The sequence below is a fragment of the Puma concolor genome, chromosome B4 (genome assembly GCF_028749965.1).
Source record: "Puma concolor isolate L17-30 chromosome B4, mPumCon1.1.hap2, whole genome shotgun sequence".
Lineage (NCBI taxonomy): Eukaryota > Metazoa > Chordata > Mammalia > Carnivora > Felidae > Puma > Puma concolor.
This window is the reverse complement of record NC_141673.1, coordinates 138855481-138883316: the sequence shown is the minus strand read 5'-3', so window position 1 is coordinate 138883316 and position 27836 is coordinate 138855481. Positions and strand designations below refer to the sequence as shown.

The 27836-nt window shown below is 44.4% G+C and overlaps 1 protein-coding gene and 1 long non-coding RNA gene across 4 annotated transcripts in view; both read right to left on the bottom strand.

Moving 5' to 3' along the window:
- Positions 1–27836, bottom strand: part of LOC147579554 (uncharacterized) — a 386247-nt gene that overhangs the window by 178193 nt on the left and 180218 nt on the right. The window lies entirely within an intron of this gene.
- Positions 13–26674, bottom strand: LOC112867557 (aldo-keto reductase family 1 member C3-like). Of its 3 annotated transcripts, none has more exons than XM_025930539.2 (11): positions 26593–26674; positions 25987–26051; positions 18177–18299; positions 16079–16246; positions 12369–12485; positions 11112–11189; positions 9996–10118; positions 6338–6447; positions 5469–5634; positions 4832–4914; positions 13–2110 (listed from the first exon to the last, which is right to left on the bottom strand). In XM_025930539.2, the coding sequence occupies exons 3-11, from the start codon at positions 18261–18263 to the stop codon at positions 2068–2070; spliced, it is 975 nt and encodes a 324-aa protein (XP_025786324.2). In that variant the 5' UTR covers positions 18264–18299; positions 25987–26051; positions 26593–26674; the 3' UTR covers positions 13–2067. The 3 variants fall into 3 exon arrangements, with proteins under 3 accessions (XP_025786324.2, XP_086571174.1, XP_086571173.1); XM_086715048.1 differs by having other exon boundaries at positions 13–2043; XM_086715047.1 differs by lacking the exon at positions 13–2110 and adding an exon at positions 3288–4644.

Sequence of the window (27836 nt, the reverse complement as noted above, 5' to 3'; positions counted from 1 at the left end):
AGTCTCACCCACGTTCTTTTGACCAGGGATTGGAAAAGAATCCAGAAGGAGAGGGAAGGTGTGGATCTGGAATCAATTTTCCGGTTTCTTATTTTGTAAAGCAAACGTTTTATTCTGAGATCATTGTAGATTCACATGAAGTTGTAAGAAATAATACAGAACATTCCAGGTACTCTTTACTCAGTTTCCCCCAATGTTACCATCCCGAAAACCCATAGCACCGCATCACAGCCAGGGTTCGGACCTTGACACAATCCGCTGGTCTTATCCGGACCTCCCCAGATGTGTACTGATTCGCGTCTCTGATTTTTTTCACGTGTGTGTTTCGCGAACCCTTTGCCACAATCAAGAAAGGACGTGCCCATCACCACGAGGGTCCTCATGTTCCCTTTTATAGCTATTCCCCTCCCTCTTCTGTTTCTGCCCCCACTTCTCCCGCCCCCCCCCCCCCATTTAACAAAGGTATAATTGACAAATAAGCTGTATGTATTTAAAGTGCGTAACGTGATGATTTGATAAGCATAGACATTATGAAATGACTCCCATGATCAGGTTAGTTAATACACCCATCACCTCCGATGGTCACTTTTTTTTTTTTAACTTTTTTTTTTAATGTTTATTTTTGACAGAGAGAGAGAGAGAGAGAGAGAGGGAGAGCATGAGCAGGGGAGGGGCAGAGAGAGAGACAGAGAGAGAGAGAGACACACACACAGAATGGGAAGCAGGCTCCAGGCTCTGTCAGCACAGAGCCCGACACGGAGCTTGAACTCAGACCACGAGATCATGACCTGAGCTGAAGTCGGACATTCAACCGACTGAGCCACCCAGGCGCCCCTGGTCACCTTTTTTTTTTTGGTGAAAGCACTCACGATCTAGTCTTTAAGCAAATATCAATTATACAGTCCAATATCATTAACTGTAATTACCATGCCGAACATCAGGTCCTCATAACTTAAAAGTCGTATCTTTTACCAACATCTCCAAATTCCTTCTACTCCAAAGACACTATGTTAGAACTTTTGTTCTTCTTCAAGGTCCACAAGGCTGTTGTTTTGTTTTGTTTTTTCCAGCTGACTTTCTCTCTCTTGTTCCTGTTGGGTTATTTATATTGTTTTATCTTCCAGTACGTTAATTATTTCCTCTGTCCCTCAATGTCTTTTTCTTAAAGTTTATTTAATTATTTTTGAGGGAGGGAGAGAGAATTCCAAACAGGCTTCCCACTGTCGGCGAAGAGCCTGACTCAGGGCTTGAGCCCACAAACCGTAAGATCATGACCTGAGCTGAAATGGAAGAGTTGGACACTCAACCAACTGGACCACCCAGGCGCCCCCTCTGTTTATCCTTTGAGTTTCTTGTTTTGATTCTTGTAATTTTCAGCTCTAAAATTTCCATTTTGTAATTCTTTATATCTTCTGTTTCTTTATTGAAACTTTCTATCTTTCCACTAGTTCCAAGTGTGTTTGTCATTGCTCGTTGGAACAGTGTTTATAATGGTGGCTTTAAAATCTTTATCAGATAATTTTCAGATCTCGGTCGTCCTTTTTCATTCAGCTTGACACTTTCCTTGTTTGTGGCATTATGACTAATTTTTTTGTGGAAATATGACAGTTTTCATATTACCTATGAATTGAGTTTTAGATCCCTTTAAAAGGTCTGATAAAATTGTATAAGTGTAGTAAATTCTCAGAGCCAAAGAGAAAAAAATTCTTATGAACAAGTAAAAAGCTAGACTTTGGAAATAACTAAATGGTTAGTTTTTTTTTTTTTTTTTTTTTTAGGGCTTTATATTTTCCTTGTGATCACTTCAGTGCATATCAGCATTTTAACCTCAGTGACACAGGAAACAGCAAAACAGACTAAAAAGTCAGGGCATTGATAGGTTAGGTTGTTTGAAACGTATTTTCATTTACTTTGGAGGGAAAAGACTGGGTTTAGAGACTTTCATTTCCTAACCTGCGGAGTCACACTGTGGTTGACGAGGCAGCAACAGGGGATAAACCAAGTGCCTGGTGTTCGCCAATCATCGAACCAAATCAAAGAACTCTGGAGGGAGCACAGACATTGCTGTTAACACTCATCAGAAAATGGGAAATCCGGATGACGGCTAAATCTAAAAGGTAAAGGGAGAGTCTTAGTCAAGGAACTGTTTCTGTGCTGGGTAAAGAGACGTTTCTTTTAAATTGGCTTCAGGATGAAAATTAACGTAATTTTCTTTTGGGAACAAAACCAACCAGTTTGATAATAACCGCATACTATCGCATGACACTGTAATGAACACACTGTAGAAAATACACTTCCATGCTCATGAACACACTATAAAAATAAACCAATAAAAAAAATAAAATAAAATAAAAAAATAAAAAAAATAAAAATAAACCAATATGTTGCCTTTTTTTTCAGGTACTGTATTATTCTACAACTTAAGGAGCTAAGCTATTTGTGTTGATATTGTAAACTCCCAGGAGGGCAGAATTCTGCCCCTTTAAAAAAAAAAAGTTTATTTATTTTGGGGGGAGACAGAGAGAGTGCGAGCAGGAGAAGGGCAGAGAGAGAGAGGGAGAATCCCAAGCAGGCTCCATGCTGTCAGCACAGAGCCCGATGTGGGGCTCAAACTCATGAATCTTGAGATCACGACCTGAGCCGAAATCAAGAGTTGGACGCTTAGCCGACTAAGCCACCCAGGGACCCCGCATTCTGCTTCTTTGAAAACAATGCCAGTCTGGTTTAATATATAAAATTAACAAATATTTCATGGTGATGATGAGGAAGGTAATAAGAATATCACTTGTTTCATTTCTTTTAAGCACTTGGAAATATTTCATCTGTGCCTTTACTTGGTGGGAAATTATATATTAGAACTAGGGATGGATACAGTGATTATGATATAAGTCAGTTCATTAGGGGACTTCCATTGTAGCAAGGTAGGTAAACTCCTCTTCTCATATATATATATATATATATATATATATATAATTTTGAGAGGTAGGTAAACTCCCTCCCTCTCTCTCTGTATATATATATGTTTATATATATATATTTATATATATATATAAATATAATTTTGAGAGGTAGGTAAACTCCCTCCCTCTCTCTTTCTCTCTCTCTCTCTCTGTATATATATATGTATATGTGTATATATACACATATACATGTATATATAAAATTTTGAGCCATAAAGTGCTAAATCACTATCAATATTGATTAAAATTGCTGATATTGCTAAGTATGACTGCCTGGGTCTCCACCCTCCCTTACCCTTCCCTCTCTATCGTTTTACGATATCATTCATTCAGCCAGTGTTTATCACTCAGGGAGACAGAATTTTAAAAATCCCACCCTGGGAATCTAGCATTTCAGTCGAGGTAAACAGAAAATAAGCAACGTAAATCAAGAACCCGGAAGGTATGCTAATGAGGACTATCAACACAAAAACGCAGAGCAGAGAGAAAGGGTTGCGTTTTTAGGAAGGGTGACAGAGAAGGTGTCACGGAGGTGAGCCCTGAGTGCGGACGTGCACGTGGTGAAGGAGCGGGAGGAAGAGTGTCGCAGGCAGAGAGAGAACGGGCCCTGGCACAGGTGAATGAGAGGGACGGCCAGGAGGCCACCGGGCTGCATGGGGTCAGCGGGGCACAGTAGGAGGACGTGGAGGCAGACGGCCAGGGAGGCAGCGTCCTGCTGGCCCTTGCGGGTGCTGTAAGGAAGGTGGCCTTCTCCCTGAGTGCAATAGGCTACCGGATGTCAAGAAGAGGGGTGCCCCGCACTCTGGCTGCCGGGCATGGACGTCGGGTACAGAGGCCGGAAGAACAGACGGCAGCCAGTTGCCAGCTGAGCCGGAAGACCTCGGTGTGAGCGTGTCTGTGGTGCGTGTGGTGGGGGCCCCTGCGAGCAGTTGCCACTGGGAGCTCAGTGTAGACACGACAGGTTTTGAGATGTCTATCACACACCCAAGTGTCGTTGAATAAAGGGATATGCAAACCTTGGTTCAGGGCTCAGGTCTGGGTCGGGTATAATTTGGGGGAGTGTATATTTAGATGGTGTTTAAAGCACGAGACTAGATTAAACCACCGAGGATGTGGGTGCAGGCAGAAATGAGAAGGGGTCCAAGGATGGCGCCCTTGGTCACCCCAAGGTTAAGAGGTCGAGCTGCTGGGGAGGAACCCGCAAAGAACACGACAAGGGACATGGCCAGGGAGACGAGGGGAAACCAGATCAGCTGTGCAGAAAGCAAGCCAGGAGTGTGTTTCTAGGAAAGAGTGTTCCTCCCGCTAAAACAAGACGAGGTCGTGGCTGACCTAGGCAAGAAGAGTTTTGGCAAAGTGGACAGCAGATGTCTGGTTGGCGTGGGTTCAGAAGAGCAGGGGAAGAGAGAAGCTAGAGAAAGCGAGGACAGCCTTCTTCAGGAAGTTTCCGTGTGAAAGGAGAAACGGGATGTAGAGTGAAGTCGGCTCAAAGGAAGATTTTTGTTTTTTTAAAGACGAGAGCAGGTTTGAGTACCTCTAGGAATAACTTCGTGGGGAGGGAAAAACTGACGATGGAGGCAGACAGTGGGATTTAACCAGGTTTCATGTAGACTGATGAGTAAGGCAGAGGGAGAGGGGCATTAGTTGAGGGTGCCCGCAAAGGACGCCATCACATCGGTTGACTCTGGAACGCAAGCAGGGTCGGGACACAGGGCATTAGAGTCCCAAGGGAAAGGGGGACGGAAGGGCTGGAAGAGACAGTGTTTCCCAGCCGCTTTCCTCCGAGGAGAGGCAACCCCTTTGTGGATTGGAATAACTGGATTTCTTCTCCGTCCTGCTCCCCAGGGTCTACGGTAGAAGGAGCTACTTACAAAGGATCCACAAAATAGCGAATGTTCCTGTTTAGACTGTCTAGACTTTCCATGTCCTCTGGTGTCAACTGGAAATCCAGAACCTGTCAGAAGGGTGAGAAGACGGACTCAGTTTCCCTGCAGCAATTACTGTCCGCTTCTCCTCCCTCCCCCAACCCAGACACACATTTACGTAGGAATGTACGTAGGTTTTACGAGACCGTTGTCATGAACCTGGGGGCTCGTTCCAAACGAGAGTCAGGAGTGTGTCCCCTTGGCTGTTTGAACTCAGATCACCCTCGGGGGCTCTGGGTGGGTGACTGTGGCCGCAGGAAAGGAATCCTACACCCTTTCAAGCCTAAATCCCATCTCATCTAGCTCCTTCATTCTGCAGCTGAAGAAATCAAGGCCATACTGTTGGGCGAAAAAACAGGACTGAGACCCAAAGCTGACCTTCTGGGTTTCTTTCCCACTTCCTCGTTCCCTCCCTGCAGCAGATGGAGGGGGGGGGATAGTTAGACACCGCACTCGCGTGCATAGCGTAGGCAAGGAGGTGAGCTTGGCCCAAATATACCTTGGGTGCCTCGCCGATGACCCAGACCAGAGGGAGACGAGGTGCCTCCATCAGTCCCCTGCCGCCCACAGCCCTCCCGTGTACCTGGAAGTTCTCCCGCATTCTCTCCTCATTGAAGCTCTTGGCCAGGGCCACCACCCCCCGCTGCAGCTGGTAACGCAGGGCCACCTGGGCTGGGGTTCGCCGGTGCCTTGCAGCAATGGCACTGAGCACTGGATCCTCCAGGAGAACTGGGTTGTTCTTGCTCAGCCTGGAAGGGAGGCAGAGGTGCAATGTGTCCGAGGCTGTATGTCCATCTTACATGGGATGGCTGGGTGGGTTCCATCCTCTGAAAATCCGCCCGATTACCCTCTGGCTGTCTCAACATCTGTTTTTGCTTCTTTTGGCCAATCCAAAGAAGAAGGACCAGAGAGAGGCAGGCAGAAAGGGACTCTCAGGTATTTGCTCATTTTTTACACGTTTCTGAGAAATTCGGTAAAAGACTGGATAAGCCAAGAGGACAACATTTTTGTCCCAACTAAGACCCGATAATCTCCATTATAATAAATAAACCGTTTTCTAAGAAGTTGCTATTTCAATAATGCTTTCAACTAATTATCTGCTTCGTCAAGTGCTAAGAGGAGCATTTTTATACTCCTCTTCAAGAGATAAAGAAACCCAAACTCACAGAAGTTCTTACTTGTCTCACGTCCCTCAACTATCAAGTGTTCGAATCGTGGCCCGGGCTCCCTTTGCCACTCTCTAAACCCAAGGCTTTTGAACTGGGTGAACGTTCTAATCAGTGATTTTATTATTTAACACTGTCTTATCGAGTCCCTACAAAGTAGGCTAGTGAAAGGGTTGGCAAAGACGGACTATTCCTGCCGCCTACCGCTCATCTGCCCCAGAAGGTTGAGCGATGACTCCAGAAGGGACAGTGTCCGTGATTAGAATAAGAGCAGAGAGGTCATTACCATTCCTTCCCTGAGTTGGACCCCAAGGCCGCGTACGCAGTCAAGACGATGTCCTGGGACTTGCAGAACTCCAGCAGTTTGCTCTGGTTGAGGTAAGGGTGACACTCCACCTGCAGAAAGCAAGCAGAAGGGTTGGATTCCAGGAACATAAAGTGCTGTATTGCATGACAGCAAACATATCCGGGCGGTCCAGCAACACGGGGAACACACGACCGTCACCCACAGCTGGGCCAGGGGAACTGACGGAGACTTGCCCTCCAATTACTGCCCACGGACAGCAGAGCAGTACTGAGAAACGGGCTTGGTGCTCATGACAGACAAGTCAGATCAGGAGGTCAACAGACACGCTCAGTCTCTCGGACAGGAGACCACGGGGCTGGCCTTGGCTCCCCCTCGCGCATCGCTCTGTCCAACGAGAAGCAGCCCCTGCCTTTCTTCGTTCTTCGTTCTCAGTCCCTCACCCTGACCTCTTCCCTTCACAGCTGCCACGCCTGGAAAGCAGCCACTCATCCTTCACGTGTGACTGACTTTCCGTGAGGTCAGTCTTCAGCTTCAGAAACCAGAGCGCGTTCGTCTTTCCCACCACAGTGTGTTGTGATGTCTCTGCTTGACCCGTGGAGCCTTCAAACACTGGCCCTGCTCTACGTCACTGCACCTGTTCCCTTCCCCAAGCCCAGTCTTGTACCATGTGTACAGGGCTCGGGGGCTTCTGGCCCTTTGATCATCGAGCGGAAATACGTTGCTCGTTGTGACTAGTCAGAAGCTATTACTAGCGTTGTGACCTGCACACGCTTCCGGTGAGAGGGGCTTCTGTGCCGTAAAAAATAATCAGAGGTACAGTCATCGTCCTTTCTGTGTACGGGACCTGGACACCCAGACGTATGTGGGTCAAGACGGTCACCCCGGCCACGGGATGGGTGGGCTAGGGGCCAGCTCAGCTCAATTTGTTGATTCTCGGGCTGGCCTTGGCTATTTCCCCTTCCATGACACGGGTCAGGCTCACGTAAAACCCTGGGCGGGCAGGCTCTAGCGTAATGGTGTCCGTTGCAGGGGGGGCCTGAAGAAAACGGAATGTCTTGACTATTTTTCAAGATGGCTACTGGATTTTTCTCCAGTGTTCAGTGCGAAAACCTGGTAGGGCTTCTGGAGGTAAAACTCAGGACAGCCTGGGGACAGGCCCATTGAGGAGCCCCCTGGAGATGTTAGCTCTCAGACTTGACGCTGAGGCTCCAGCAACTCCGGAACTGCTGTTCCACCTCTTCCTGCCCCATAGTGACCCTGGCGGCCTTTTCGTTCCTGGCAAACCGCGATTCTCTGTATCAGCCTATCTGTCTCTCCAGTTTTCTGGCCGGCAGCTGGCTCTGTGACCTCAACTCTCTGATGGATCTAAAAACAGTTGCTCGTTCTTGGTTTATTCAGCTCTTCTTATTATAAGGACACAAGCAACAACTCCCGAGCTCCTTTCGGGCCAGACCCCAAACTGCGAGTGTGCACACGCACTTTTTGCCACACGCCTTTCTCACTGCCTCTGCTCTGACTCTGGCGACTCAATAAGAATGAGCAGGGATTGGGGCGCCTGGGTGGCTCAGTCCGTTGAGCGTCCGACTTCGGCTCAGGTCATGATCTCGAGGTCCATGAGTTCAAGCCCCGCGTCGGGCTCTGTGCTGACAGCTCAGAGCCTGGAGCCTGTTTTGGATTCTGTGTCTCCCTCTCTCTGACCCTCCCCCGTTCATGCTCTGCCTCTCCCTGTCTCAAAAATAAATAAACGTTAAAAAAATTAATGAAAAAAAAAAAAAAGAATGAGCAGGGATTGAAGAGAAGCAAGCAGCCCGACTTCGGCCCCACTTGAACTGTATTCCCCAGCACCGTGTGCAGGAAGGGCCTGGTGCTGGCTTCCTGGGGCTGGTTCAGCCATCACGTGCAAATGACCTGTCTGCCTCACGGTTGTCTCGGGCATGAACACGGAAGGGGAGGAAGGGTGATTTATTGTATTCGGGGAACAAGACCAAGCCACCTGACCTGAACTGCCATCCACTCAGATCACCCCTTGGATCACGATGAACTGTCCTCTGTTCAAGCTTCTCAGGCCCACGTAAACTTCCCACCAGCCAATCAGTCTAAGCTTGGCCGTGGTCCGTTCGCTCTGTAGAACCCAGGGCGACGTACGGCTTCTTCCTTAATTCTTCAACATGACCCCAGGCAAAACCAGTTTCTTTACTTTCTCTAGACTGACGATCCCCAAGGTGGAGGTAAACCTCCCAAGGGACACAAAATACAACTTTTCAGAATTCTTATTTGTATTCTTCATCTATAAATAAGAGAAAAAACAAGCCTCACTAATATTTAATACATGGATTGGCTGTCACTCTCTGTCAGCCTTCATGTAAGAAGTTTAGAAGGAGATAAGATAAAGCCAGGGTGAATGTGGACCCTCCCGAGGACAGAAGTGTGGCCACTCACTTCCGTGCTCACAATTTCTTCCATAATTCTCCAAGATCGGGAAGTTTATGCGTGGCTTTTTTTTTTTAATTTTTTTTTTTTTGACGTTTATTTACTTTTGAGACAGAGAGAGACAGAGCATGAACAGGGGAGGGTCAGAGAGAGAGAGGGAGACACAGAATCCGAAACAGGCTCCAGGCTCTGAGCTGTCAGCACAGAGCCTGACACGGGGCTCGAACTCACGAACCGCGAGATCATGACCTGAGCCGAAGTCGGACGCTCAATCGACTGAGCCACCCAGGCGCCCCAATGCGTGGCTTATTAAAGTGGGTTTATCTTTTTTTTTTTAAGTTTATTTATGTATTTTGAGAGAGAGAAAGAGAGAAAGAAAATCCCAAGCAGGCTCCACACTGTCAGTGCAGAGCCCGATGCGGGGCTCGAACTCATGAACCATGAGATCATGACCTGAGCCAAAATCAAGAGTCAGATGATTTAACTGAGCTACCCAGGCACCCCTAAATTTATCATTATTTATTTATTTATTTATTTATTTATATTATTTTTTAAAAATTTTTTTTAATGTTTTATTTATTTTTGAGACAGAGAGAGACAGAACATGAACAGGGGAGGGGCAGAGAGAGAGGGAGACACAGAATCGGAAGCAGGCTCCAGGCTCTGAGCCATCAGCCCAGAGCCTGACGCGGGGCTCGAACTCACGGACCGCGAGATCGTGACCTGAGCTGAAGTCGGACGCTTAACCGACTGAACCACCCAGGCGCCCCAAATTTATCATTTTTTAAATAAATTTACTATTTTGAGCATTTCTAAGTTCAATGTTGTGAATGTATTCACATTGTCGGGGGCTGATTTTGTACCATCAGGGCTCAGTGGTTATCTCATGACACAGAACTCAAAAGAATTACCTGTTTTCTTTTCCACAGGAGGGCTCCAACTTTATTGACCAGAGATGAGAAAGATCCAGACTTTGTTAGCTGCACATTTCTAGGACCCACCCCCATTACACACCTAGGAGATTATACTCCAACCTGAGCCTCGGGTGTTTTTTTACAAAGTGACTTGGCCTTGGGGACTGTCTTCAACAACTTGCAATGCAACTCTGTTCTCTTCAGGAGAGGGCAGTGCCTCTAGTGACCTCGTTGAAATGACACAAGAGGAGGGGGTAGAGTTGGGGGGGGAGGGGCGGGTCCACGGGGCTCACCTGGTTGCACACGGGCTTGTACTTGAGGCCGGGCTTGTCCAGGATCCTCTCCAGCTGCTTGCGGTTGAAGTTGGACACCCCGATGGACTTGGCCAGCCCTGAATGCTTACACTTCTCCATGGCCTGGGGAGGAAGGGGCTGTGAGGAGTGATCCCTGCAGCTGGCTGGGGAAGCACGGAAACAGGGATGGTGCCGAGAGAGGGGACTCGGGATGGGAGAGAATATGACACAGGACAGAGGAAGCCTTGAAAGCTGCGGGTGTCAACAAACGAGACAGGGATTAACCGGGTAGGAGGAGAATGAAAAATAAAATAATAGGAGAAAAAGGGCAAGAAGACGGAGTAAGATAAGAAGGCAAGGGGTGCAGGACCCAGCTCAAGGAGCCGGTGCGGTTTTTGGCCCGACACCTAGAAAAACTCGAGCAAAGTCACAGCGAGGGCCAGGCGCACAGGAAGTGGAGCCTGTGCAGCATGGGAGGCAGGAAGGGGCCAGACTGTCCCCCCGACTGTGGCTCCCTGTTTTCTCTTCGACCCCCTTTCCCATGAGGGTCACCAAGTTCCCTCTGTTCCCGTCACACGTGCCTCGTTGCTGTTCTTGAACATGATAGGTTCTCTCCCGCCTTAAAACTTGGCCTCGGCCTTCTTTACTCCCGTATCGCTCTTCCTCCGGATACTACACAGTCGGTTCCCTCGCTTCTTGCAAAGCTTTGCCCAGTGTTACCTTGTCAGCGAGGCCTGCCCTGCCCACTCTGCTTTTGTTGTCCCTCTGTGTGCCAGGCCTGCCCTGACGTTCTCAGCTCCCTCATCAGCTTTATTTTCTCATACATCCCCCCATGCTGCCGTAGCACCTGCCAGTCCGTGGGGCTGGAAACCTTGGTTTGTTCACCAGTGCGGCCTGAGCACTTAAACACACTCAGTACTGAGTACACCACAGGCACTCGGTAAGCACTTGCTGAACTATGAAATGCGGGAGATGTGAAACGGAGGCAGAGGGACATCCGGGGACTCACCCAAGTCTACCTGGGGGCGGAATTGGACGAGGTCCACGTTTCCTGAATCCCCTGTCCAGCCTCTCTCCCCCAACGTCAGAAACGTAGCTATTCAGAGCCGTACTCACCTCCCACGTGGCACAGAGATCCACTGTGTCGAAAATGAGTTCTCCGTGTTCGTCCTTTGGGAAGAGCTCTTCCCCAGGCTGGGACACCGGGAAGAAAGAGAGGTTGTACAAAGCTGTGTTTGGCCTCAGCCAAGCTGTCGGGAACCTACAGACCTTGAGGCTAATGCAACAACCTATTCTCATTCTTGAAAGGAATTGTAAGGTTAGGCTGAAGACAGAGAAAGTACATTGAGGGAGTGTACCTCCCAGAAAGGTTTTAGCTGCTAAACATCGTGTCACAGACAACTTGGGACACCCAAGACCCCATCCTAGAGAGAGGCTACAGTGATGCCAGGCTCAACAGGCACCTTGGCCTTGGATTCTCGTGAGATAAGCTGCTCTTACCCCTGCTTTACACCTGGAGGTGGTCACACAGTAGAGCGACTCGTGAGCATCTGGAGGGTTGAGTTTCATCAGTAAATTTCCTATACCTCAGCTGGTCTCCATATCGGGACACTCCCCAGACACGAGTGGGTATGAGGTGGACATTCAGGACCATGGGGTCTTTTTTTTTTTTTTTTTTTTAATTTTTTTTTTTTGGGGGGGCGCCTGGGTGGCGCAGTCGGTTAAGCGTCCGACTTCAGCCAGGTCATGATCTCGCGGTCCGTGAGTTCGAGCCCCGCGTCGGGCTCTGGGCTGATGGCTCGGAGCCTGGAGCCTGTTTCCGATTCTGTGTCTCCCTCTCTCTCTGCCCCTCCCCCGTTCATGCTCTGTCTCTCTCTGTCCCAAAAATAAATAAACGTTGAAAAAAATTAAAAAAAAAAAAAATTTTTTTAATGTTTATTTTTGAGACAGAGGGAAACAGAGCGCGAGTGGGGGAGGGGCAGAGAGAGAGGGAGACACAGAATCTGAAACAGGCTCCAGGCACTGAGCTGTCAGCACAGAGTCAGACGCAGGGCTCGAACCCCGAACTGTGAGATCATGACCTGAGCCGAAGTCGCTCAGACGCTTAACCGACTGAGCCACCCAGATGCCCCCAGGACTGTGGGGTCTTGAAAATACAGACGATGCATTTGCGAGATGGAAGCAAAGATATTGAAAGCCAGTGAACTCTTACACTCTGGGGCTGAGATGGGACTTTTGCGGCAGAAAAAAAAGGGGGGGGGGAAGCTTAAAGTATTATGTATGTTTTTTCCTCATTTTTACAAACTATATCCTCTCTTGTATTCAGCTCTTAATTTTTACGTTGATGATTAAAGTAAAAGAACTTTCGCTAACCTTCAAAGGTATTGGGATATGAATAAGATAAAGATCCACATAGCTCAACTGAAGTTTCCTCAGCGATATTTCCAAGCTGGTTCGAACCAATTCTGGACGTAAGAAGGTTCCCCACACCTGCAACGGTTGAAAGGGAAGGTATGAGATTCTTTCTTTCAGAATCTTTAGGAGAAATTAATAAAGTGCACAACTGTCACTATTTACAGATGACAGTATATAAAGACTCCACCAAAAAACTATCAGAACTAATAAATTCAGAATTCTGTATGGTGGCAGGATACAAGATTAATATACAGAAATCTGTTGCATTTCTATACACTAATAAGGAAGTAGTGGGAAAAGAAATTAAGAAAACAGTCCCATTTACGATTGCACCAAAAACAATAGAATCCCTAGGAATAAATGTAACCATGGAGGTAAAAGACTTGTGTTCTGAACATTGGAAGACATTGATGAAAGAAATTAAAGATGGCACAAACAAATGGAAAGCTACCCCATGCTCGTGGACTGGAAGAACAAATATTGTTAAAATGTCCCTACTACTCAAAGCAGTCCACAGATTGAACGCGGCCCTTATCAAAATACAAATAGCATATATTTTTGCATACCTAGAACAAACAATCCTAAAATGTGTATGGAACCAGAGAAGACCCTGAATAGCCAAAGCGACCTTGAGAAAGAAAAACAAAACTGGAGGCACCATAATCCCAGACTTCAAGGTATACTCCAAAGCTGTGGTAATCAAAGCGATCAGCACTGGCACAAAAACAGATGCACAGGTCAACAGAACAGAATAGAGAGCTCAGAAACAAATCCATGCGTATATGGTCAATCAATCTACAACAAAGGAGGCAAGAATATGCAATGGGAAAAAGACGAATGATGTTGGGAAAACTGGACAGCAACATTAGAAGAATGAAACTGGACCACTGTCTTTCATCATACACACAGAAAAATAAACTCACAATGGTTAAAGACCTAAATGTGAGACCTGCAACCATAAAACTCCTAAAAGAAGACACAGGCAGTGACCTCTTGGACATTGGCCTTCACAATATATTTGTGGATAGGTCTCCTGAGGCAAGAGAAACAAAAGCAAAGATAAACTATTGGGGCTGCATCAAAATAAAAAGCTTTTTCACAGCAAAGAAAACCATCAACAAAACAAAAAAGCAACCTACACAAAGGGGAGAAGGTATTTTCAAGTGATAAATCTGACAAGGAGTTTCTATCAAAAACTATATGAAGAACTTATTCAACTCAACACCAAAAGCACAAAATAATCTGATTAAAAATGGCAGAGAACATGAATGGACATTTTACCAAATAAGATGTACAGATGGCTAACAGACACATGAAAAGATGCTCAGCATCACTCATCATCAGGAAAATGCAAATCAAAACCACAATGAGGTATCACCTCACACCTGTCAGAATGGCTAGTATCAGAAAGACTAGAATGACAAGTGTTCACAAGGATGTGGAGGAAAGGGAACCCTGGGGCATTGTTGATGGGAATGTAAACTGGTGCAGCCACTGTGGAAACCAGTACGGAGGTAGGTTCCTCAAAAAATTAAAAGCAGAAATACCATATGATCCACAACTATAATTCCACTTTTGGGAATTTACTCAAAGAATATGAAAACACTAATTCAAAAAGACATATGCACCCTTATATTTATTGCAGCATTATTTATAATAACCAAGATACAGAAATAATACAAATATCTATAGGTAGATGAATGGATAAAAAAGGTATGATATATACGTTTGTACATATAAAGAGTGGAATATTACTCAGCCATAAAAAAGAATGGAATCTTGCCATTTGTGACTAGAGTGTATTACGCTAAGTGAAATGAATCAGACAGAGAAAGAAAAATGCCAGACGACTTCATTTATATGTGAAATCTGAAAAACCAAGCAAATGAAAGAACAAACAAACAAAAAACAGAAACAGACTCATAAATATAGAGGAGAAACTGGTTGTTCCCAGAAGGGAGGAGCGTAAGGGGAGGGGTGAACTAAGTGAAGGGGATCAAGAAGTACAAATTTCTAGTCATAAAATAAGGAAGTCATGACAAATGAGAGATGTTGTCAATGATGCTGTATGGTGACCACACTTATCATGGCGAGCGCTGTGTAATGTACAGACTCGTCACACCACCATGTTGTGCGTCTGGAACTAACAGAACCTTGTATGTCAACTACGCTTCAATAACAAAAATGCTCAATTTTAACTCCTCTTCAATAAAATATAATTGTTTCATTTTAATATGGTCTATGTAACCAGGGGCTTGCTGCCTGGTTTTAGCCTAAGGGGGAACCATATAAAAACTATTTTATACAGCTTAAAAAAAAAAAGAATCTCTAGAAGAAATTAATGAAAGGGAAAATGAGCAACAACTACAAACCCACTTGCAGTCGTTGGGAAGTGACACTTGTGGTCATTGGGAAGTGACGAACCATCCTGCTTAGCTCCTAAATTCTTTTTCCTCATAGCTTCTGTTTCATACTGAATTAAGACAACGATGTAGGAGAGGAAAAATATGGCCCAACACAGGGGGTCTCAAACTTTAGAATGTAAAGGAATTATGAAACACATTCCTGGGTTCTACCTCCAACATATTACATCACAATATCTGGAGATTTTGGCTGGGAAATTGCATTTTTTTTCCCGAGTTTATTTGTTTTGAGAGAGAGAGAGAGTGCACACAAGCAGGGGAGGAGTAGAGAGGGGGAGAGACAGAATCTCAAGCAGGCTCCACACTGTCAGTGCAGAGCCCGACATGGGACTCGAACTCATCTACCATGAGCTCATGACCTGAGCCGAAACCAAGAGCTGGATGCTCAACTGACTGAGCCACCCAGGCGCCCCTGGGAAATTCCATTTTTAACAAGAACCTCAAGCAGTTGTGATTCAGGAAATTGCATTTTAAATGTATTAAGTGTTCCAAAGAAAAGTAGGACCTATAGGAATTTTGGGGGGAGGGTACTTTAGTCAGCTTATTTTAGGAAGTAAAAATCTAAGGAAAATCCATCAAAATTGCTAAGGCTCCCTCCCTACGGAAGGGAAATAAACAGACAAGAGAGCAATAGTGATACCACATCTAACACAGTCATTCAGAGAGCTTCATACCGTGGAGCAAGAAGGAAGAAATTCCCTTCTTGCCTAGAATTCACTTGTATGGACCTCAACTCTCTCTTCATGGGTCACTTTGCCTCATATCTAAATATCTGGTTCTAGTTAGTCGTAGTCAGCTCCATGAACACCACTGGAGAAAATTCTTCTTGGATTCCTTTCCAGTCTGACTTAAATCCGTAAGTTCTTTTATTTGTTTCAGCTATACTATCAGTAGAAATGAAAAATAGTAGGAGAAAATGGCTCCAAAGTTAAAAAAAAAATCTAAGTACGTTTACAAACATTAATTTCATCCTCATAGCAGTTCTGCGGTATTATCTTCCCACTTCATAGGAAAGAGACATGGGATGTCTATTGACCATGCCATAGGTTGAGATATGAGGCCTAAGCCTCGAAGAAGTTGGAACCCACATCCCTTGCCAGCATGTACCCCACCTTCAGCATATACCTTCTTACAGTGCAAGGTCTGTGGGAATGAAAATTTAACCAATAAGAGGAGAACTTCACCGAGAAACTCTTCAGCTAAGAGTGAGCTTTTCACAGATACGTAGGGGACTATACACAGAACCTTTGAAGTGTAGAATATGTCCTCTCTCTTCACAGAGCCATCAGCGATCTTCTTCCGGATGGCCCTCCCAATCTCTTCTTCATTTAGATACAAGTAAGCGGAGTCAAAATGGCGGTAGCCTACATCGATTGCTCTCATGACAGCCTCTTCCACCTCACTCTTAGCAACCTAGAAGACCACAGAAAGACAAAGACCTACTTGATTCAGGAACAGATGGCCAATCCCACTAGCGGAGCTATTTAGCAGAACCTATTGTTTTTCTAAGGGCTAAGAGCTAGAGGTGACAGAGCTGAATGTGGACTTATACCCAGTGGTAGATGTTTAACGATCTATGGTGTAAATACTCCCACCATGGCTGACTTCAAGCCATGAATATTAGGAAAAGGTGCTCACCATCAGATCTTGTGAGCCCATGAGCTGGCCTAGCTCGTCACTGGGTTTAACCCTCCCGCCCCTGGATTTACATCATGTGTGGATTTACACAATCTATCGGTTGACAGTCCCAAGTTAACTCACTCTGTGAGAGACCGTTACACCGGTTGCAATCCAGAAGTCTAATGCTCAGAGCTATCTGTCAATGCAGTGAAGGTGTGACTTTACACAGCATAAATTAATGATTTACCGATGTAAACTTGGAGGAACGCTTCAAGCAATATTTGAGGAGGAACAGAAATGTAAAAGAAAATCAACTATTTTTTTTATGCAAAATGTCTCATAATTGGTTTTGCTGTGGTGGTTGCTAAGTTGGTCCGCACGTGACTCTTGCCCTTTCACAACTTGGTTATTTTATTTTTAGCTGCCTACTGTTCTGCTGGCCCACCAGGCTGGACTTTAGACCTTCTCCATAATTTCCCCTCACCATCGCCCGCTTCTACCTCACTTAAAATGTCTCCTGGGTATATTTTTTAATCTGTAATTCCCGACTAGTTAATTGGTACCCCGGATTTAAGAGCCAAGAGTCCAAGTAAAAGCAACCCTTGGTGACAGTGCCCTTGCTGAAGTCCTCAGCATTACCCACCATGTGGCTCTCGTGTTGGGGAGTCGATCCTACAACTTTCCTTAAACAATTATAAGCTCCTCCACTAGGAACCACTGAAGATGTGCTCTTGTAAGTTGGAAATGTTCAAATGAGAAACACGCATGGAGTTCAGGGTTCCAAACAGAGAATTTCCAAGTGCCCCCAGGGAATAGTATTAACAACTTGGCCTCTACCAGACTATTTCCCCTCCAGACCACCAGCACTCTCTCTAACTTTAATCTTTTTTTTTTTTTTTTAATTTTTTTTTTTTTTTTCAACGTTTATTTATTTTTGGGACAGAGAGAGACAGAGCATGAACGGGGGAGGAGCAGAGAGAGAGGGAGACACAGAATCGGAAACAGGCTCCAGGCTCTGAGCCATCAGCCCAGAGCCTGATGCGGGGCTCGAACTCACGGACCGCGAGATCGTGACCTGGCTGAAGTCGGACGCCTAACCGACTGCGCCACCCAGGCGCCCCTCTCTAACTTTAATCTTGACTCTCTCCAGAACATTCAGCGGCCGAGATTTCTCTAGATAGTCTACACGTGTTGGTGGACAGCAGATGTTACAGAGAAACTTCATCACAAGCAAGCTTGCCATCGAGTCTCCGACATGTGGTGATCATGACACCTGGGTTTCATTCACTGCAACAGATGGTGAATGGCTACAGCTGGACAGCCGGTGAGAGTACCAGAAACGGCCTCACCCACCCCTGCGTGGCTGACAGATGGCATGCTCCCCTGCCGCTTGATATAGCAGTATGCCACGTGTGACTGTCAAACAAGCAGCATCAGAGTCACTCGGTAGCTCATTAGAAATGTGGATTTTTGAGCCCTATCCCAGATCTACTCATTCGGAGCCTTTGTAGGTACGGCCTCCAAATCTGCATTTTTAACAAGAACCTCAGTGTTTTCATGCTGATGAAAATTTGAAAATCACTGACTTCATGCACTAAATAACCTAACTGGAGAGAAGCATCTTACGAACAAATAAAATGAGGCCTGCCTGCATTTCCCCAGTTCTGGTTCTGATAAGGACCCACGTCCGCCACCCCTCTGTCTCCGAGGCCACAGTGACTACCTTATTAGGAGCAGAGGTGCCAAATCCCAGCATGGGCATGAAGAACCCATCGTTCAGCTTTACAGAGCAGAGTTTCACTGAGCTCATCCCTTTCCACTCTTCTGGCTTTTTATTCAAAGAAATCTGCAGAGGGAAGACAGTAGCGTAATTGTTATTTTTTAACAGCTTTAATGAGATAGAAGTCACATACCATAAAATCACCCCCTCGAATTCATCCACCTCAGCAGGTTTTAGTCTACTCATGGAGTCGTTACCAGTACACAATTTCAGAGCATTTTCATTGTCCTCCACTAAACACCATCCTCCTAGAAACAACACCCCATTCCTCGCTCCTTTCAACTGCCGGCAAACACTTTCTGCCTCGACAGATTTGCCTATCCTGGAAATCTTATGTACATACACCACGTGGCCTTTCGTGACTGCTTTCTTTCACTTAGCCCATTGTTTTCGAGGCCAATCCATGTTGTATCGTGTTTTGGTGTTTCCTTCCTTGTTGTGGCTAAATCACATCCCTTTGTATGGGTGTACCACATGTGGGTTATCCCTTCTTCAGTTGACAAACATTTGGCTTTTCCCACTTCTCGCCTACCATGAATAATGCTTCTGTAAACATTCCTGCACAAGTTTTTGTGTGGACATACGTTTACAATTCTCTTGGGTATGTACGTAGGCGTGGAATTACTGAGTCATAGAACAAACCTGTGTTTAATGTTCTGAGAAACCACCAAGCGTTTTCCAAAATGGCCGTACTATTTACACTCCAATTCGTGACAACTCCAGTTTCTCAGCATCTTCTCCAACACTTGTTATGCACTATTGTTTGTCAATAGCCATCCTGACAGGTATGAGGTGATAGTGTGGTTTTGGTCTGCATTTCCCTGAGTGATGAGTGATGTTCATAAACATCTGTTCATAAACCTCTTGGTCATTTGTAGATCTTCTCTGGAGGAATGTCTACTCGAGTCCTTGCCCACTTTTGAGCTGGTCATTAGTTTTCCTTGCTAACGAGTTGTAGGAATTCCTTATATATTTTGGAGATGAACTTCTTATCAAATACAGGGTTTGCAAACATTTTCTTCCAATCCAAAGAATCCTTTTCACTCTGTGGATGGTTTCCTTTGCTGTGCACAAGCTTTTTGGTTTGATGTGGCCCCACTTGTTTATTTTTGGTCTTATTGCCTGTACTTTTGGTGTCTTATTGAAGATATCATGGTCAATGTCATTAAGATTTTCTCCTATGTTTTACCCCAGAGTTTTAAAGTTACGGTCTTACATTTAAGTCTTTAATCCATTTTGAGTTGAATTTGACAACCCCAATGCATTTGTATTATTCTATCACGGTCTCAGAATGATTAATCTTTGGTTAATTTTGTTCTTTTTAAAATGTTTATTTACTTATTTGAGAGACAGCAAGAGAGAGAGAGAGCACACACACGCATGCTCAGGGGAGGGGCAGAGAGAGGGAAACAGAGGATATGAGGCGGCCTCTGCTCTGACAGCAGAGAGCCCGATGCGGGGCTCGAACTCACATACCGTGAGATCATGACCTGAGCTGAAGTCAGACACTTAACCGACTGAGCCGTACAGCCTCCTGTGATTAATTTTGTTCTTAAACTATTTAATGAAACTTTAACCTGGTGCCTACCTTTGTTTCTAAGTTTGAATTGATAAACTAAAAGAACAATTGAAATCTAGGCATTATCTGCCTTGTATGTGTAGCAACAGAAAACACCCAGACCACCTAAATAGTAGTTTTACAAATATGTGTATAATGATTTTTATTCATGTTTTATGATATGGAAAATTATTAAGTATTAAAATTATATATGTGTGTGTGTAAATATATATATATATATATATATATATACACACACACACACACACACACACACATATATAGGCTCTGCTCTGACATTTCCAAGTCACTTTCTCAAAAGGCTTTGCCCTATCAGTGTTTACCCTCTGATCACCAGAGCATGAAAATTCCTAGCTCACTCATCAGTGACAGTATTGTGATACTTCACTGAAAACTTCCTAAGCAAATGATCAGGCTGTCAATAGTCTATCATGTCTTATCCATAATAATTAGAGTAGATTTCATTAAAAGACGCTGACTAAGGCTGTGAGATTAATTTCTGGATTCTGCCTCATTTTAATCTTTCCCTTTCCTCTCACGCCTAATTCGGGCACATTAAAACATCTCCTTCCCCTCCCGTCTCAAAAAAGGCACTAAATTACCCGTAAGTATATTCAGCCTCAGTTAATACAGGGAAGATGTGCATGAAATGTCTGCTAACTAGACTTAACCGTGTCACCATTTCACAGTCTATACGAATACCAAATCACCAAGCTGCACGTTGGAAACACATTATGTTATATGTCAATTATACCTCCACAAAAATTATGCTTCTGCGGCAAAAAAAAAAAAAAAAAATACACAAAAATGAAATGCCATTTTCACCACTCTGATTAAACTGTTATATTATGCAAACATATCAAGCGCGAAGATGGTGAATAAAGTTTTAATTCCACAAACAATGAGTAAGTGCCGTATGAAGCTCCAAAATGATGACTGTTGCTGTGATCTTTGTGATTTTACTGTGACTTTTGTGGTCTATTCTGTAGTAGGCAATTTTGAAGATTCCTAAATGAAAATGTATTCTCTTTGAAGAAACAGATTAAAGTTTATTTTAAAATTCCCTGGATTCAGGTGCCTTGGTGGCTCAGTCGGTTAAGGATCTGACTGAGGCTCAGGTCATGGTCTCGTGGTCTGTGAGTTCAAGCCCCGCGTCGGGCTCTGTGCTCACAGCTCGGAGCCTGGAGCCTGCTTCGGATTCTGGGTCTCCCTGTCTCTCTGCCCCTCCCCCACTCGTGCTCTGTCTCTCTCAAATATAAATGAACATTAAAAACATCTTTTTAGGGGCACCTGGGTGGCTCAGTCGGTTAAGCGTCCGACTTCGGCTCAGGTCATGATCTCGCGGTCCGTGAGTTCGAGCCCCGCATCGGGCTCTGTGCTGACCGCTCAGAGCCTGGAGCCTGTTTCAGATTCTGTGTCTCCCTCTCTCTGACCCTCCCCCGTTCATGCTCTGTCTCTCTCTGTCTCAAAAATAAATAAACATTAAAAAAAATTAAAAAAAACCCATCTTTTTAATAAAACAAATTCCCTGGATTTGTAGATTTTATTGCATAATTGTGATCACAATGAAATTCCTCGCTGGTGCCCAGCCTGCACAGATTTAGAGCCCTGACGTGCCTTTTCACCCTGCCCCGTCCTGTCCTCCTCCATTCAGACTTCTCTTAACCTTTCACTTCGACTTCTCATCTTGCTTGGCCCCCTGTCTAGAACTGCTCCATCCCTGCCTTGCTGGGTATAGAAATTCTTCCAAGACCTTTGAACTTGCACACAGCCGGCTCAGCTACTGGCATACTCCCCTTTGCTGCATAGGCCGTGGTCAGGCATTGTTTAACTGTGAAACATCTGTTGGTATTTTCTGGACTTCAATACTGACTACAGCCTTGACTTGGTGCCTGTGATTCCCCTTGGCGCTGAGTCTCAAGTCTTCAAACCCAAGTTTCGATTTGCCTGCTGATTTTTCCATTTTGTGTTCACTTCCTTTAACCATGCTTTTGAAAAAAAATTAATTTATTTTTTTAAAGTAATCTCTGCAGCCAACGTTGGGGCTCGAACTCACAGCCCCAAGATCAAGAGTCACACGCTCCCCCTGCTGAGCCAGCCGGGGCGCCCCTAACCAGCTTCTTTAATAAAGTAACTGTCAACATAGTAGAAGATATTAGTGGCTGACGATACCTCACACTCTAAGAAACAAATATATTGAGTTGGAAAAGTAAGGTGAGCTCGTACGTTTAAAATCCTGTTTCCGGTTCTGTCTCTCCTAAGTGAGGCAAATAGGATTCAGTAGTACCTCTTTCTACCACCAATTTTCATGGGCAATACCAATGACCAGAGTTGACTCCCTGACTCTGATTCCTCCTGGAAGAAATCTGCCTTCTTGGAGAATGGCTATTTGTGTCTTGGATCAGGAGAATTCAGGACAGAACTGAATACAGTGTTGTTGTCAAAGATCAAGGTTTACCATGGCTGGCAGCAACGATGCTGGAAAGACAAAGGCGTCCACTGAGGGAATCCTGCCAGACCGCTCGCGACAGTTGGAAGGTGAAAAAATATTGACGTTGTTATTTGGAAGAAGTTGATTCTACGAAAGAGCCGTGAGTTCATAATAATAGTGAAATAGGATGAAGAGAAATAAAATACGTATAGTTTGTCACTGATTTTAATAAGTGAGGGGCGGTGAATGTATATGACTATTTCCTCTTCTTTTATATCCGTGGCAGGTTATACAGTGACCTGAACTGTTACTTCTCTGTTTTTGCAAGCAGGAAAGAGAGCCCAGCAGTTCTGAAAGCGCACCAGGAGGAAGGAGAGCGGAGGTGTATCGGCAGGAAGTGTGCCAAGCACGGGAACAATGGATCCACCAGTGGCCACGCAGGTGAAGGGTCAGTGCTCCAGTGCTCGGTCAAATTCCTCAAGTACAAGAAGAGCTTAATAGCCTTCGGAGAGGCAATTAAATACTATGGATCCCACAACACCGATAAATGGAACCTCAAAAGGGCAGGCATGTCAATTCATGCAAAAATACTAAAACCTATGAAGAAGGCAAAGGCATGGGTGTTTTTTAAAGTGTGTAGAAAGTTAAGTCTTATCATAAAAAGAGAGGTCAATTTAGTGATCCGTGGCTTGGACTTGAATCATTCTTGGAGAAGTAACCCCATCAGGGCCCTGACTAGGAATAAATCAGTCATCCAAATCCAGCAATTTGGGCTAATTTTTGGTTCCAGAACATTTGACTTCTGAATACTGAAAGTTGGAATTCGCATAAATTTCAAGTGTCCTGCACTTGGGATTATTATTTGTCTTTTGGATTTTTCAGCCACTAAAAAACGGCTAAGCCATTTTTAGCTTGTGGGCCGTACATACACAAGCAGTGAGCTGTGCCCGCCAGCCACAGTTCGTGGACCTCTGCTCCATAAAATCAGTAGACATTATCATAATATCTCCAGCTATCTCCCTGTAGATTAATATTTTTTAGTTGTGGTGAAATCTGCATAACGTAGTGTTTACCATTTCGACCACGGATAAGTGTACAATCCAGTGGCATTAAATTGATTCACGGTGTTGTTCAACCTCCACCGCTCACTACATGCGAAACATTTTTGTCACCACCAACAAAGACTCTGTACCTGTCAAAAATTAGCTTTTGGATTGTTCGCTAGTGACGTGTAGAAACACAACTGATCGTTTGTGTTGGTCTTGCGCTTTGCAACATTGCTGAATTCGGTTATTAGCTTTACGAGTTTCCTTAAGAACTCTTCGGGATTTGCTGTATGTGGGGTCACGTCCTCTGTGACTGGGAATGGTTTTACCCCAACCTTTTCAATTTGGATGCCCTTTGTTTCTGTTTCTTGCCTCATGGCTCTGGCTAGAACGTCCGGTACAACATTGACTAGCGTGGTGGGAAGGGGCATCCTGTCTTGCTCCCCATCTCAGGAGGAAAGTTTTCAGTCTTCCCGCATCGAGTGTGAAGTCAGGTGTGTTTTTTTTTTTTCTCAAGTTTTTTTTTTTTTTTAATGTTTATTTATTTTTGAGAGAGAGAGAGACAAAGCACAAGAGGAGATGGGAAGAGATGGCAGAGAGAGAGGGAGTGTGACACAGAATCCGAAGCAGGCTCCAGGCTCTGAGCTGTCAGCACAGAGCGAACCCACGAACCGCAAGATCATGACCTGAGCTGAAGTCAGACACTTAACCGACTGAGCCACCAGGCACCCCAACACTATCATCACCTCACATGTATCCATGTGAGGAGCTTTCCAGAGATCTGTATGGTGTGGGGTATTGCACCACACTGAAGGCAGAAGGAGATTTGATAGTCTAGCTGGCTTCTGTTAGTCTACTCATTCGGTTTTCAAAAATATCAAACAATATCACTCTTCTCCCTAATTGATTTTTGTTTTGCGAAATACTTTTATTCTTCATGAAATGTATTTTTCATGTTAATACGCAGTAGGGTTATTATTTCTTCATGACAGGATACATAAATATTTGAAATGTTCCCCATTTAACTTTCTGATATAGTCTACAGAATCTTAAAAACGCCGAAGGTATAGAAACAGAGTAGGATGGTGATTGCCAGGCCAGGGCTACGTGGAGGAGAAAACGGGCGAAGGTGACCAAGGGCACAAACTTACCATTGTAGAATGAGTAACTTCTGGGGATCTAAGCAGCATGCTGACTCTAGTTAATTGCACTGTCTTGCACGCTTGCAAACTGCTAAGCCAGTAAATTTTGAAAGTTCTCACCCCTTCCCCCAAAGTAACTGTGCGAAGTGGTACAGGTATTAAGTAACTTCATGGTCGCAATCACTTTGCAACATACATGTGCGTCAAATGATCACACTCTTCGCCCTAAACTTACACAAGGTTACATATCAATTCTATCAACAAACAAGAAACATATATATAAATCAAATTATTTTAAAAGAAGAAGTGTGAATTTACCAAAACACAGGAGTGATTTTCTGTATTGCAAAATACTAAAACCATCTAACTAAAATCTGATAATAAAAAAAAGGTGTTATACTGGGGCGCCTGGGTGGCTCAGTCAGTTAAGTGCCTGACTTCGGCTCAGGTCATGATCTCACAGTTCATGAGTTCGAGCCCTGTGTCGGGCTCTGCACTGACAGCTCAGAGCCTGGAGCCTGCTTCGGATTCTGTGTCTCCCTCTCTCTCTCTCTGCCCTTCTCGTGCTCGTGCTCTGTCTCTGTCTCTATCTTAAAAATAAATAAACATTAAAAAAAATTTTTTTTAATTTAAAAAAAGGTGTTATACTGTGAAAAAAGGCATGCTTTTGAATTGATGAACTGTCATAAGGGATGCAGTTATAACACAAAAGGAAAGATCTGGTGACACACTGGATACGTTCACACGACTAGAAAACACCAGAGATTCTAGGGGAGAAACGTTACTAGAATATACTGAAGACTTCTGTCATTGGGTACAAGACAAATACATAACATTTGCATCAAAGTACCACAAAATGGAAATGAGTAAACTATTGCCTGTGTTTCCAATCATTACAACTTTAAAATACTTAGGAATAAATTTAACAAGAGTGATGGCACTTCTCCAGGGGAAAACACTATCAAACATCACTGAAGGCCTACAATAATATCTGTGCAAGTGAAAATGTATGCAAAATTTTTGGACAGTTTATTAAAATGTAAATTCTCATAAAATCATATATATACGCCCAAACAATTAAAATTCAAATTCCCCTAAAAGTCCAATTTTTAAAAATTAGATACAAATTTTTCAAGTATAGATTAAAAACTTAATGCCAGAGAGAAAATTCATGGAAAGTATCAGTGATGGACACTTTTTTGACTGGACTTCAGAACTTATTATAAAGCCAGGATTATCTTTAAAAATTGTATCGGTATAAGGTTACACAAAAATCCTTGTGGAACAGAATAGAAAATCCAGAATTAGGTTTTATTTAAGAGATGATTTAAGAGAATTTAAGATATGATTAATTGAGTCATATAATTCAGAGGAGAATAATGAATTATTTAATGCTAAATTATTTAATTATTTAAATTATTTAATGATGCTAAAAGAAATGCCTATCGAACTCAAATAAAATAGGATTGGATTTCCCCTCTCACGCCATGTATAAAAATAAATTCTAGGCACATAAATGATATACAGAATAAAAAAGGAGAGGAAAAATACTTACAAGAAACTCCAAATCACAATCTTGTACAAGAGAAGACCTTGTTAAATAGACCAGAGAATCAAACGCTATGAAAGAAAAAATAGATGTATTTGAAAATACAAACATTAAAACTGTGCATGGCGAAATTCCCTATCCTCAGAGTTTAATAGGTAAATGATAAGTTCGGAAAATATTCATCAACTGGATGGAAGGGAGCTGATATTTACAATCTAAGGGAGCTCTTAGAAGTTGACCAGAGAAAGACAAATAAAAAATTCGAGTGAGGTGACAAGGAGGCCGTGCACAGGACACTAAGCCAAATGTGCACACAGAGAAATGATGTTCTCTGGCAGTCAGGGCACAGCTAATCAGAGTAGGAGAGATATCAGCTCACAGCCACCTGACGGGCAAAAACGTACATGTGTCCTACTATCTATCACGGGTCAGAGCGTGGAGAAGAAAGCGATCTCATCCGTTGAGTTCAGGTCTGTGAAGCTGAACTTGAAAGCAGTCCGGCAGCAATCACTGAAACCAGATTCATAATACCCCTTAACTCGTAAATCCTGATTCCACAGAAATCAAAGACCCAGACCGAGACCCAGAGAGAGTTTGAAGGTCATTTCTTACCCACGGTTCCGGAGGAGAACAATGTGCCACTCGGGACACCCAGGAGGGGCTTTGCGGCTGGTCGAGAGGAAGCCGGAACTCCCTGGAGCGGAGACGTGGACAGACTTTGTTGTGGCTTCTGGGAAGGAACAGGCAAACCTGGGTGAGCAGGCTTGGGATTGGCTGGTTCTGTTGATAGTGGTCCCGTGTTCACTGTGACTATCGGATCATATGGCCTGGAGCTATTTAAAGTCTCAAGATATTCTTGGGGTGGGGGTGAAGGGCAAGGTTTACCTAGGAGCACCCCATTTTGTGGGTGTTAATGCGTCAGTTTATAGAACCTTAAAGTATGTTTGGGGCACCTGGCTGGCTCAGTCGGTGGAGCAGACAACTCTTGATCTTGGGGTTGTGAGTTCGAGCTCCACGTTGGATATAGAGATTACTTTAAAAGAATAATAAAGTATGTTTAATGCAGTTGGCCCCATCATGCTTTAACATCACTGTTGGCACTAGGTAGACTTGGGGAACGGGTAGAGATGACCAGGGAGATTTAGGTAGGTGAGATCTATGGAATGGAAGACACCCTTAGGGTATAGGGCAACATCTTATCACCACACATTGTTGACAGTGTGTGTCAACACAGTGTTTCTTAGCATTTAAGAAAATCACAGCAGGGGCACCCGGGTGGCTCAGTTGGTTAAGAATCTGAATCTCTATTTCAGTTAAGGTCATGATCTCACGGTTTGTGAGTTCGAGCCCCGCGTCGGGCTCTGTGTTGACGGCTCGGAGCCTGGAGCCTGCTTCGGATTCTGCGTCTCCCTCTCTCTCTGCCCCTCCCCTGGGTGCATTCTGTCTCTCTCTCTCTCTCAAAAATAAATAAACATTAATTTCTTTTTTAAAGGTGTTTTCATTATAGCACGGGGACAGGACCCATGGGCAGGAGTTGCAGCATGGTGATGGCGAGGAGTGACTGATTATCCAGGGTTTTCTACCCTTTGGAGGCAAAGGTGATGTTAGGGCTCCAGGAAATTTGAGTCTATAGGTTCTTGGAGGTCTATTACTGTGTTTTTCTTGTAAATCATTAAGAGAGTTACAAACTACAGTGAAGTTTTTGTTCTACTTGTTTTCACTTGTTTTTCCCCTGCTTTCATTCTCAGGCAGTTACTAGTGCCTGAGGAATGTTTATATATATCTCCTACCTTAAGGGGGCGAGGGGGTGGGTGCAGGCTGTGGGCTGGCGTTTGGCCTTCAGCTTGCCTTTTGCT

Excerpts from the sequence above, each read along its gene's own strand:
- LOC112867557 (XM_086715047.1), bottom strand. The coding sequence starts at position 18,263 with ATGAGCTCAGTGAAACTCTGCTCTGTAAAGCTGAACGATGGGTTCTTC. Across the intron at positions 11,190-12,368 it reads ATATCCCAATACCTTTGAAG|CCTGGGGAAGAGCTCTTCCC; the intron begins GTTAGCGAAAGT and ends CCGGTGTCCCAG. Across the intron at positions 10,119-11,111 it reads ATCTCTGTGCCACGTGGGAG|GCCATGGAGAAGTGTAAGCA; the intron begins GTGAGTACGGCT and ends CTTCCTCCCCAG.